The 12,648-nt window shown below is 59.6% G+C and overlaps 1 protein-coding gene across 3 annotated transcripts in view; it reads right to left on the minus strand.

The window, feature by feature from the left end:
* NCOA1 (nuclear receptor coactivator 1) overlaps nucleotides 1-12,648 on the minus strand; it is a 39,112-nt gene that overhangs the window by 11,749 nt on the left and 14,715 nt on the right. For all 3 annotated transcript variants that reach the window (XM_088528565.1, XM_088528566.1, XM_088528567.1), the window contains exons 3-9: nucleotides 11,679-11,773; nucleotides 7,963-8,140; nucleotides 5,917-6,096; nucleotides 5,030-5,125; nucleotides 4,513-4,653; nucleotides 3,790-3,937; nucleotides 1,599-2,922 (exon numbers count right to left, since the gene is read on the minus strand). In XM_088528565.1, coding sequence (XP_088384691.1) covers nucleotides 1,599-2,922; nucleotides 3,790-3,937; nucleotides 4,513-4,653; nucleotides 5,030-5,125; nucleotides 5,917-6,096; nucleotides 7,963-8,140; nucleotides 11,679-11,773 — 2,162 coding nt within the window. The remainder of the gene's footprint in view (nucleotides 1-1,598; nucleotides 2,923-3,789; nucleotides 3,938-4,512; nucleotides 4,654-5,029; nucleotides 5,126-5,916; nucleotides 6,097-7,962; nucleotides 8,141-11,678; nucleotides 11,774-12,648) is intronic.

A 12,648-nucleotide genomic window follows, 5' to 3' on the forward strand; every position in this document is an offset into this window, starting at 1 on the left:
GGATCCGAGCAGGAACGTGCTGGGGCGGATCCCGCATGTCGAACGCCGCGACGCTATCGTGGGCGTCGCGGGATCCGCGTGTGCGGCAGAGCCCCAGCGGTTCCCATGAAGATCTCGCACTTCCATCGCTCCCTGCTTTCCCTCCCGAGGGAAGGGCTCTGTCCTGCTGCCGAAAGCGGAAGCGTAAAGATACCGAAAACCCCCAAACCCGGGATCTTACGAGGCAACGTGGCCTGCAGGGAGGTTTCCTCCTGCTCTAGCTGGGCTTCAGCTCGGCCTTGAAGCAGAAGGACCAAGAGCCCTTCCACAACCCTCCTTCACGTTCATATATGTATTCTTAACTCTCGCAAATCCTATTCGCAAAATCCAGCTCTTTTCCAAGTCCTATCCGAGCATTTCTTGAGGGACAGGAGCCTCCGGGAGGCTCCGGGTTCCGAGCGAGCTCGAGGCATCGCCGCAAGATGGACCCGGTGGGGCGACGATGCCGCGGCTGAGCCGTGACGCTGCTCCCGCTCCGCGATCCCACGACTGGCAACTGCCCTGGATCTCACTGGGAAGGGCAGCCCTCCCAACAGAAACCACGTGGATGCGGAGCAGGAGCTCACTCCGAGCGTGCCTGATGGATGCTCCAAGCTGCTTCCAGCCTCTGGTAACTCTTTGGAAGCGCTCCGGACCGGGAGCGATGCTCGGAAAAGCGGAGCTCCCGATGAGCCGAAAGCGGCTCCTGAAGGGGCGAGGGGCTTATGAACAGCCCCGGGCTCCGAGGCTGGCTCGCTTCCCTGCCGGACAATGCGGCCAGTCGATGTTGGGATAACGGCATTTTTGGAGCCTTCTTGGAAAAATAACAAATAAAGGGGGAAGGGGGACTGCGAGCTCCAACGCTCCTCCCCAGACAGCCCCGGCTTGGCCAGTGTCCTCCTCATCCGGTGGCAATTCCCAACATCCCAGACAGCAGATCTCCAATGGGGATGATGCTGGGGAAAGGACTCCCCAACGCATCTAGCGAGCAGATCCCGCTGGGAAAGCAGAGCCCATTGTGGAAAAAGGGAGCGGGTTGGACTCCCGCTCTCCCACAGGACCGGCCGGGATGTGCAGGGAATGGAGCCCTTATTCCCACCCTCCCTGTGCATCCGCCGTGCGAGCGCTCCGCTGTTATCCCGTATCTCAGCCCGGCAGCAGCGGCTCCACACGGGCTATCGGGCCCGCTCCCGTGTCAGCCCCGCTGGCCTGTTTGCTTAGGAGGGATTAGGCTGCCTTATTCCCGCTGCCATCGCGTCCGGCTTTCAAAAAGAAGGAATCTCTCCCGTCGGGGCCGCGCGGCATGCATATTTATACGCCCCAATCTCCCCGGCAGAGATCTGTTGCTGGATTATTCCGTTTAATAACACCGCTGGGACGACTAAAAGCCTCGTACGACTGCTAAGCTCGGCTGATGGGAGGGCAACGGCGTGAAAATACCCGAGGCCGCGAGCCCCCGAGGTGGCCAAATTAAGGGCTTGCAAGGGGCAAGGCGCTCTCCTCCGGCTTCCTCCACCTCCTACCTCTGCACGTGGAGCGGAGGGAGCAGCGGGAGCCACCTCGGCACCGGGGCCGCTCACCTGGCCCTGCGACTCCAGCTTGACGTCCTCGGCGGCGGGCGGCTTGGCCAGCGGCGCCGGGGCCGTGTTGCACGCGTCCATCTGCTCCGTCTTCTCCACCTTCACCTTGACGTCGTCCAGGCTGAGGGCCGGCGCCGCGGCCAGCTCCTTCTCGTCCTTGTCCAGCAGGTAGCGCAGGAGCTGGTGATCCTTGACGTCCTTCTTCTTCAAGGCGTCGGGCTCCAGCTTGACGTCCGGCGCGGCGGGCGGCGGGGCGGCGGCGGCGGCGGCGCTGGGGGCCGCGTCCTTCTTGTCGTGCTCCATGGCCAACGTGGTGATGTCCGAGGGGCTGCCCTCCTGCAGGAGCCGGTGCAGGATCTTGTGGCGCTCGGTGAGCGAGCTGTGCGACGAGGGGCAGGTGCCGCTCGGGGCGCTGGCGCCGGTGCCGGCGCACACCAGCGAGTCCTTGCAGCTGGTGTCGGCGTCGGCGTGCCGCAGCTGCTGCTCCGCCGTGCTGGCCAGCAGCTGCACCAGCTTGTGGCTGGGGCCCTGCGCGCACTTGCCCTCGCCCTCGGCGAGCCGCTCGCCGCCGTGCAGCAGCCCCGAGTCCAGCGCTTTGCCGTCGCCCGACGCGCCGCCGCCGCCGCCGTCCGCCTGGATCATCTCGCTGAGGATGGAGGCGATCTCCTTGCTGTCCTTGGCCTCGGCCTTGGGCGGCTGCGCGCCCAGGCGGCCCGGCGAGCCCTGCGCGCTGAGCTGCCGCAGCGGCGGCGGCGGCGGCGTCGCGTAGCCCACGGGCGCCCCGGGGCCCTCGCCCAGCCCCGCCATGGCGGCGAGCGGCGCGCCGGAGAAGGGCCGCCCGCCGCAGCCGCCGCCGCCGCCGGCCATCCCCACCGGGGAGTGCATGGCGGGCACGCCGGGGGAGAAGGGGTTGTTGCCGGGTCCTCGCGGCCTCGCTGCCAGGCCCGGGCTCACGCGGTGCCTCGGGGACATGAACTGCGGCGGGGTGATGCCCGGGCTGCTCATGGGGGAGCTGTTGAGGTTCAACGTGTGGTTACTGTTCTGGGGACCGGCTTGTCCCTGGCTTAAGGCAACGTTGGCTCCCATCTGGTTCCCGGGCGAGCAGCCGAAGGGCGTCTGGCCGGCGCCGGAGCTGCTGCCGTGGAGGCCGGGGGCCGGCGGCTGCGCGACGTTGCTCGCCATCATGCTGCCGTTGGACGGCGGGAGGGAGGGCGGCAGGGCCAGGCCCTGGCCCGGGGAGACGCTGGCGTTCAGCGAGGGGCTCACGCGCGGCAGCGGCAGCCCCGAGTTGCTGTTCTCCTGCGGGGACAGCATGCCGTGATCCCTGCGGGAAACAGCGGCGAAGGAGAGGTCACGCGGAGCCTTGTCCAAGCCCTCGGCTGCTCCTGCCCTCTCTGCATCTCCATGAAGCCTGGAGAGCAGGAGCTTGCAGGCACTGCTGCAGTCAGATATCCCCCTTCCAGCCCTTCTTTCGGAGGCTGCTCCTGCCCTCTCTGCATCTCTTTTCAGTGGTGGCCACTGATAGGACTAGAGGAAATGGCCGGAAACTGAAACACCAAAAATTCCATAGGAACTTAAGGCAAATTTTCTTAACAGTGGGGGTGACAGAGCCCTGGAACAGGCTGCCCAGAGAGGTTGTGGAGTCTCCTTCTCTGGAGATCTTCAAACCCGCTTGGACGCAGTCCTGTGCCACGTGCTCTAGGTGACCCTGCGTGTGCAGGGGGGTTGGACTAGACGATCTCTAGAGGTCCCTTCCAACCCTAAGCATTCTATGATTCTATGATTCTATGATCTCCATGAAGCCTGGAGGGCAGGAGCTTGCAGGCACCGCTGCGGTCAGACATCCCCCTTCCAGCCCTTCTTTCTGATCCAATTCTGGAGCTTGGAGGGGAGAGGCAGCCCCAAAGCCTCCCCAGAACCATAACCCAACTCAGGAGCACGGCAGCTCACCGGCTGCATCCCGGCAACGTCACCGACGCTCCAGCAGGAAGACCATGCCGCGAGCGCTCCCCTCCAACCCAGCCTCCCCAACGCAGTCCAGCTCCACGGACTCGGCTCGCCCGGTTCTACCTGTTCTCCAGAGCCTCTCCCTCCTGAAATATTTTGAGGAGGTTCTCCAGGGCAAGGCACGCGGCCGCAGCACGCCGTGCCAAGGGGGGCCTGCCTTGGCCTGCCGCCGCCCGGGGCTCACCTGTCGATGACGTGGATGCCCATGATGAAGGGCTGCATCTCCGGGCTGGACGGGTAGCAGAGCTTGCACTTGGTGTGGGCGCTGAGGACCGTTCCGTCGCTCAGGGTGAAGCGGTACGAGGGGCTGAAGGCCGTGCCACGCGTCATCACTGGGGGACAAAAGCAGAAATCCGCCCCCGTTAGCGATTCGGAGGGAGGCTGTGACGGCCCGCAAGCGTCGGGAGGAGGATGGAAAGGGCAAAACGGGCCCCAAAGGCAGAAGAGACCCTGAGCTCTGCTTGGAGCAGCACTGGGGCAAGACAGCAGCACCCTGACAGGCACAGCTGTATCCTGGGCATGTTGACCAACCCCTTGGATTCAGCCTTGGATATTTTGCAGCTCTGCAGGGTTCACACTCCAGGGATGGAGTTTGGATAAGACAAGGGAAGGAAAAAAAAATAAACAGTGCGTTCAGCTCAGTGCAATGCCCAAGCTTGGCCTGCAGGAGTTTGTCTTGGTCCTGCCTTCCCCGGAGGGCGCAGAGAAACCTCTCGGCTGGCACGAGGGCAGCGGCAGATCCGCAGGCTCCTCTCCAGCCCGAGCAGCTCTTTCCGTGTTACCCGGCCATTTCACTCCTGCCTCTGGCACTTTGCCATGATTATTGTGGCCTTTGGGGTGTTTTGTCCTCCCGGGAAGCGCTCGGGCAGGGGTGAGGACGGCATTCCCGAGCGGAGGAGCCCGTTACCTTCTTGGAAGAGCTGCTTGGCGTAGGACGGCTCCCTGCCCTGCGGCTGGAAGAAGGCGTAGATGCACTTGCGCACCAGGTCTTCCCAGCCCGTCCTGCCGGCCGCTCGCAGGGAGCTGGTGTCGATGGAGATGATTTTACCTGGATGAGGAGAGAGGAGCCGCGTTAGCCCCGCGCGAGGAGGCCACACGGCACAACCAGGCCTGCAAAAACGGGCACGGGAAGAGCTGGAGCTCGGGGGACCAGGGTGCAATCCTCGTGGGTAACGCTGTTGTTTCCAGGGGACAGACAGCCCTCGCATCCATACACAGCTCCAAGCCTGACACAAACCACCCGCCACCCCCGTTGACAGCGGCCACGGCAGGGGATGGACGGACGCACGGCCCGCGAGCGGCCGGCGCGCGCTGGCGCTCTTCCAGCTCGCCGAACCCAGCATTCCGCAGCCCCCGGGATCCGCGATGCCGACGGGAGCGCGATGCGGCCGGGACCCTCGGGCTGAGCCCCGCCACCACCTTACCTGTGGTGTCCTGCTTGGTCACGAAGGACTCGGAGGGGGCGACGGCGGCGGGCCGAGGCAACCTCCTCGCGATGCAGATCAGGCAGGACTGGAAATCTGCCAAAAGCAAGCGAGGAGGAACAGCAGAGTTAGATGTTACAGCTACCGCTCGCAGGTCAAAATTTTAATTAAAATAACGCCGCCGTGCTCGAGTGCCACGTCCCGCCCTGGAAGGGTTTACCCCGAGCAACCGCCCGGGCCTTCAAAGCAAGCAGGCTGGCTCGAAACCCGGGGTTTGCTGCAAGAGAGACGTTTCCAGCGCCGGGAGAAATTAATTGCAAAGGCTTTTCGGCTCTGGCAGCGTCGCACAATAAAAGTCAGCGCTAAAAGCCAGCGACTGTCAGCTTCAGGCAAAGAATTTGGTCGTAAAATACCGTAATTTATTCCTTCCAGTCATGATCTCTCGTGTAAACCGCAGTGGATTAATTCAGCTAATGCACTGGAAAATAATAGCTGGTATCCAGAGCTGGGAGCAAGGGCGCTTGTGGGAGAGCGTCCGCGCTCTCCTGTGCGGAGGTCCCACGTGCTGAGGAAGCCCTGCCTATCCCAAGCCCCCAATTTGAGCACCAAGGAGAAGTTTCCATATGGAATGACATTTGGGGATGCTCAAATGGAGAGCAGGCACAGGCGCCTGGAGCAGGATCGTGCTCGGTGGCAAAGCCGTGGCCAGCGCCAGCCTTTTGGTGACGGCAAAATCCCCATCCCGCTCCCCACGGTGGCTTTTCCCATCTCGGAGCCCATCCCAGCATTTTGCTTTGAGCGAGGCCGTGGGGAAGCCGGCGGGATCGCGGCGGGATCGCGGCCGGACGCCGCGCGCGCCGGGCGGGACGCGGCGGCGGCCGCCCTACCTTCGCCTTCCTCCTTGAAGGACTTGGGCTGGGACACGGTGAAGCACTGCATGACCTCGTAGCGCTGCCGAGCCTCCTGGTTCTCCGCGCCCGCCTCGTCCGGCGGCCGGATCAGCATCCGGCAGCTGAACGTGTGGCTGTTGCGTCTCGTCGCTTCCTGGGGCCACGGCACTCCGTTCACTGCGCGGGAATGCGGAAAGGAGGGTTAGGGGCTGCCACCGAGCGCGCGCGGACGGATTTCCCGGAGACCCGGGGACGCCTCTGGGAAAGGGATGGGGGAAAAGAAGGAAGGAGCCCCGAGCACGTTGCCTCCTCTCATTTCCGCAGCCGAGGGGAAGGTCCCTGCGGAGCAGCAAGACCTCGAGGTGCCCGTGCGAGCACCCACGTCACGTGTGGGGAGGGCAACGTGGCCCTAAAACAGCGCTCGACTTTCAGACCCGGCGTTGGAGCTCACACCCCAGAGCGAGGGGAAAAACAGCGGCAACCGAAACAATCTGCGGAGTTTGTCTGGCTGCTCCGGAATTGCAGAACTCTGGAATTCAAACCACTTTTTTTTTTTTTGGCGAGGCTTGCAGAATTGGCTTTGATTTTTCCATATAACTTTGTCTTCTCCATAATTTCCCTTGCACCAATTTAAAGGCAGATCGTGCTGACGCTCTAGCAAATCTCTTCGGGGATGTCTGTATTCACACCCAGTGATTTTGCCACCAGCAGGCTATGAAGCTTTCAAATAAACTGACCTACCAGAAGAGCTGAGGGACTCAAGACATCCAAGTGAAGGCAAAAACCAGCTGTTCACAACCTCAGCCTGGGTAACCACAGGGCTCAGACCAAACCAGGCTCAACGTAACGAGCGCCTGTGAATCTGGGGGCTGAGGCTCAAGACATCCTCATCTTCTGCAACTCGTTCTTCTGCATGAATTTGTTTTCTGCACTGCAGGATCCTCTTTTGAGTCCACCAAGGATCCCCACATCGAGTCCAGGAGGAAAAGCTTGGGCTTTGGTGGCCTCCAGCACCACAGATGTGCCTCCACCTCGGTGTACATCCCGCATCACTGCTCTCCGTGTCTTGTGGTCACACTGATTGGTGTCTTCTGCTGGCAGGGCCACCATGTGGGCTCGATGTCACCCACAGGTCCTGCTGTCACCCTGTTGACTCTAACCTACCTGGGGAAGAAGCTGCTCTGTCCTGCTGACACCTCCACCAGTGCTGCAGCTGGAGCTCCCCTGCGTGAGCTGGGACCTGCATTGAACCCTGATCCAAGCCAACGCCTCAAAACCCTCCTTAGGAAAAGCCCGAGGACTCCGAGGAGTTTTTCCCGGAGCAGACGGGCAGCTCTGCGGCTCCAAGGTCGGTGCTCTGGGAAATCCGCAGCGTCTTGGCTCACGAAGCCTGGAGGACGTCGCGCCGGAGTCGAGGCTCCGGAACACGCGTGTTTCCCAAAACGCCCGGGTTTTGGGGCTGCGGAGCCAGGGCAGCTTCCTGTCGGGAGCTGAACCCCGGTGCCGTGGAGCAAGGACGGGGATGTGAGAAAGGAGCGCGAACGCTCACGAAGCGACAGGCAAACGCTCCCTTGGGGTGAACGATGACGCCGAGTCCTCCAGTGCTGTCCACTGGCTTCCCAGCTACTGCAGCCGCTATTTCCTCACAAACTAGTATCAGTTTTCTCCTTAGGGGCTGTTTCTAACTTGGGAAAGGTTTATGGATCATCCTCTGGGTTGTACTTGCAGCCATCGCAAACCATGCAAACCCGCCCATCGCTGCAACGCTGCCCTCGCTGGGGCAGGAACAGCCTCCAGAAATCCATCGAGCAACAAATTCCCGACTCCCGCCTGCTGCTCCCAGGACACCATCCCCAGACCAACGCGCACGGGCCCTCGAACCCTACGAACGCGCCGGAGCTTCCCAGTGCCGGAGCCGAGCGCTTCCAAGAGCCAACCCCCCGGGAGCTCAACCTTCAGCACACTGGGAAAACCCAAAGGCGCAAGCGGAGCCAAAGCATCTCCCCCGGATGGGGACAGGAGGATGCGGGAGCGTGTCCTTACCGAGGGACTTGGGCAGCAGGTTCTTGACGAACTCGGCGTGGTCGCCCACGTGCAGGATGCTGTAGACGCTGGTGTTCATGAGCTCCTCCTGGTTGTAGCCCAGGTAGCCGGTGACGTTCTCGGAGACGAAGACGATGCGGCCCTCGCGGTTCACCACGAAGAAGAAGCCGTCCAGGGCCTGCAAGAAGGGGGCAGAGCGGTGAGGGCGCCGGGGCCCTGCTCCCGAGCGGGATCCCGCACCCGCTCCGGCCGGAGGAACCTGCAAAGCGCAAGGGGGGAAACCACCAAACTTCTAAAAAATGGGATTTTGCTGCAGAGCGACATGAAGTGCGAGAAACAGGAAGCGTTTGAAAAATAAATAAAAGGGGGTGAAAAAGAGGAGAAATCCTTTGTGGAAACGGTTCTGGCAGATCCGCTGCAATTTGCCGTGTTCGCCGCTGTTGCCAAGACGACGGCGCGTGGCGCTCCGGGCGCCCGGAACGGAGCCGGGCTCCTGCGGCGCCGCTGCCGCTTCCCCCGTTCCCCCCACGGCCCCCCAGGCCCCTCTCAGCAAAGGTGACCCCGTGAATTGGAGTATTTCAGCGAGGAAAAAGAGCTCAGGTGCAAATCCTTGTGCCAGGGTGCAAACCCCTGTGGTGCCAGGGTGCAAACCCTTGTGCCAGGGTGCAAATCCTTGTGTCAGGGTGCAAACCCTTGTGCTTGAGTGCAAACCCTTTTGCCAAGGTGCAAACCCATGCAGTGCTCAGGTGCAAACCCTCCTGTGTGGGTGCAAACCTCTGTGGTGCCAGGGTGCAAACCCTTGTGCTTGGGTGCAAACCCTTTTGCCAAGGTGCAAACCCATGCAGTGCTCAGGTGCAAATGCTTGTGCCAGGGTGCAAATCCTTGTGCCAGGGTGCAAACTCCTGGGGTGCCAGGGTGCAAACCCTTCTGCTTAGGTGCAAACCCTTGTGTCAGGGTGCAAACCCCTTGCAATGCTCAGGTGCAAACCCTCACGTGTGGGTGCAAACCCTGGTAGTGCCAGGGTGCAAACCCATGCAGTGCTCAGGTGCAAATCCTTGTGCCAGGGTGCAAATCCCTGTGGTGCCAGGGTGCAAACCCTTGTGCCAAGGTGCAAACCCCTGTGGTGCCAGGGTGCAAACCCTTGTGCCAGGGTGCAAATCCTTGTGTCAGGGTGCAAACTCCTGTGGTGCCAGGGTGCAAACCCTTCTGCTTAGGTGCAAACCCTTGTGGTGCCAGGGTGCAAACCCCTTGCAATGCTCAGGTGCAAACCCTCACGTGTGGGTGCAAACCCTTGTGGTGCCAGGGTGCAAACCCCTTGCAATGCTCAGGTGCAAACCCTTGCGCTTGGGTGCAAACCCTTGTGCCAAGGTGCAAACCCCTGTGGTGCCAGGGTGCAAATCCTTGTGCTTTGGGTGCAAACCCTCGTGTCAGGGTGCAAATCCTGTGTCAGGGTGCAAACTCTTGTGTCAGGGTGCAAACCCCTTGCAATGCTCAGGTGCAAACCCTGACATGTGGGTGCAAACCCTTGTGTCAGGGTGCACACCCCTTGAAATGCTCAGGTACAAACCCTTGTGCCCAGGTGCAAACCTCTGTGGTACCTGGGTGCAAATCCTTGTGCCTGGGTGAAAACCCTTGTGACCGGGTGGAAACCACTGTGGTACCTGGGTGGAAATCCTTGTGCTCAGGTGCAAATCCTGTGTCAGGGTGCAAACCCCTTGCAGTGCTCAGGTACAAACCCTTGTGCCCAGGTGCAAACCCCTGTGGTACCTGGGTGCAAATCCTTGTGCCCAGGTGCAAATCCTGTGTCAGGGTGCAAACCCCTTGCAGTGCTCAGGGGCAAACCCTCATGTGTGGGTGCAAACCCTTGTGGTGCCAGGGTGCAAATCCTTGTTGCTTGGGTGCAAACCCTTGTGCCAGGGTGCAAACCCTTACAGTGCTTGGGTGCAAACCCGTCCAGGGCTCAGCTGCAAACCCTCGTGCCTGGGTACAAACTCCTGTGGTACCAGGGTGCAAACCCTCGTGCCCAGGTGCAAACTCCTGTGGTGCCAGGGCGTAAATCCTTGTGCCCAGGGTGCAAACTCTTGCACTGCTCAGGTGCAAATCCTCATTCTGAGGTGCAAACCCCTGTGGTAGCAGGGTGTAAACCCTTGTGCCCGGGTGCAAACCCTTGCAGTGCTCAGGTGCCAGCTCTTGGGTGCAAACCCTCAGGGTGCCTGCGTACAACAGCTCATGCGTGGGTGCAAACCCTCGTGGCTGGATGCAAATCCTCGCTGCGCCCGGGTGCAACATCCTCTGAGCAACCCTCACCTGCAGCTCGGTTTGGGGAGGACGGATGGGGCAATGGGAAGGGGGTGTTCGGAGGCAAATCCAAGCAGGAATAGGGTGAATTTGCAAGCATGACTCTGTGCACGTAATGCCCCGAGCTGCCTGGGGACGGGCTCTGCCCCAGCACCCGGGCAGGAAAATGCCACACCAGCAGCAACGTTGCTCTGCATTAAGCGCCCCTCTGCAGTTTAAAACACTTAAAATTACTTTCTTTGTGCTGTTCATGGATGTCCCAACCAAGACGAAAGGTCAAGAGGCAGAAAACTTCCCTGAAAATAAACGCTGGGCTCTTCAGAGAACCAGGGCTTCACCGGCGCCTTCCCAAGATTCCGCCCCAACTCCAACACCTTGCTCCATGCTGCAGCTGCTCTTTAGATAGATATGCAAAATGATGCATCTATATAATGCAGGAAACTTCTCCCAAATGGGGAAAATATTCCTGCAGAGAAGGCCGAAGTTTCCTTGTGGGTCAAACCAAGTTGGAGCAAGGTGGTTTTGGCACAACCGGCACCTCCGGCGCCGCCTCCTGCACTGCTGCCAGGAGGAGGCCCATTACCAGATCAGCCCTTGGTGGGTATAAATAACAGCTTTTCAGGATGATTTATAGGTGTAAATAATAATTGGGATCTAAAGGCGTATTTCAATCAGCTGGAGTGCTTATTTGCAAAGCAGCCTTTGCAGAACAGCAGCGCCCTTGTGCTCTTCCCTGCCGAGCCGACGCGCCGGCACCCGGCAATCCAGCCCCGGCGCTTGCTTATTCCACCCGTTTCCTCCTCTCCGTAACGACCACAAGGTTTTTGGGTGCCGTTTGCCATCGCCGGGTCGGCCCGGGTGCTCTCCGAAGCATCCAGCCCCTGCTCTGCGCCTTGGCCAAAGGCTCCAGCAGCGCCGTCGCATCCGGATCCTGCATCTTCCCACGTTGCGCCGCACGCTGCGGATCGGGCACCTTTGAGGACACGACTCTGGCTGGGTGTTTGGGCCCTGCTCCTCAGCCCTGCTGCTTCCAGGCCTCGCTCCCGGGACAATTTTGGCTGTTTGGCATCACCAAACGCAGCCTCCGACTCCTTCTCCCAAAAAACCCCACGCTGCTTTTCACCTCCCGGTTATTTACTGGGCTCCGAGTGGAAATGGCAGGGTAAATCTATGGGCTGTTATATGCCAGCAATTATGCTATTAGAGGTAATTACGTGAAACGGATTATTAGCCCGTGCTCTTTTGGTCTCCAAACCTGCAATTTTATAAAGCGCTCGAAAGCAAGCGAGGTCCCGCTGGGAAGGTCCCGCCGAACGCTGCCGGATTTATCAAGCCCCTTTGCAGCTTGGTGCAAATAATATATATAAAATATGATAGAAAAATGAAATAATCTGCTTAAGCAGCGGCCAAGCACCTACCTCCAGCAGCAGCGGCCCCAGCGACTCCTTCTCGATCACTCCTTGGCTGCTGGATGAGATGTCCGACTTCTGCACCTCGTCGTCGGCCGCTTTCTCTGCAGCAAAGGAAAAGGCAGGTTTGAGGCCGGGGAACCGGCTCTTCCCATGGGATCGCCACTGGGAGCTGGCAAAAATATTGGGACCAAACTGGCTTTTCCCAATGTCGAGTTGCTCCGAGGACACGAGTCCGAGAGGCTTCTGCGGTTTCCTTTAATCCCCTGGCCTAGGGAGGGGGAAAGAAGCTGGGAGAAAGAGTTAATGTCATTTTTAATCACAGAAAAATGTAGGTTTTGGTGATTCAATGAGCTGGGGCCACCATGAAGGCAGTCAGACACCGAAGCTGCAAAAATCATGGCAAAAGGGTGCCCTGGTTTTCCAACACCCAGCAGGATTTACAGGTGCCTCCAAAGTCTAAGGCAGTTGTGGTCCCTGGCAGGCCGAAAAATCACATCACTGATGTGAAAAATGCCCAGAAAATTAAGTTTCTTATCAAATAGTCCCCAAATCAGGACTGTTATTTGCATTTCCTCACTGCAAAGGTTGTTAAGGTATTTCATCGTGCAGCGACCTTAGACCACTGCCAAAGGCTGTTTTAATCCCCAATTCTAGGAGAAATGTTTGCTTTTCATGTCAGAAGACTGAAAATCCCTTGAGTTTTCCAAGAAAAAAAAAAAAGGAGGAAAAAAGAGAAGAGAAATGAACAACCTGAAGGAAACAGTGTCCCCGCAGCAGGACCTTGCCTGGATCTGAGCTGGGCGCTGGGACACTGAGTTAATTGAAAGGGGAGGTGATTTTGTGAAGACCCAGGTCATCAACCGTCCCTGTAGCTGTGTCACCTGCAGGAGCCATGCAGGGAATTTAAAGAAAAAAAAAACATGGAAAAAAGCAATCTGGAAAAGAAAATGGAAAAAAAAGCACCCGCAAAGAGTTG

Source organism: Tinamus guttatus, unplaced genomic scaffold (assembly GCF_059628265.1).
Source record: "Tinamus guttatus ecotype Peru unplaced genomic scaffold, ASM5962826v1 Tinamus_guttatus_pri_ptg000312l, whole genome shotgun sequence".
NCBI classification, from domain to species: domain Eukaryota; kingdom Metazoa; phylum Chordata; class Aves; order Tinamiformes; family Tinamidae; genus Tinamus; species Tinamus guttatus.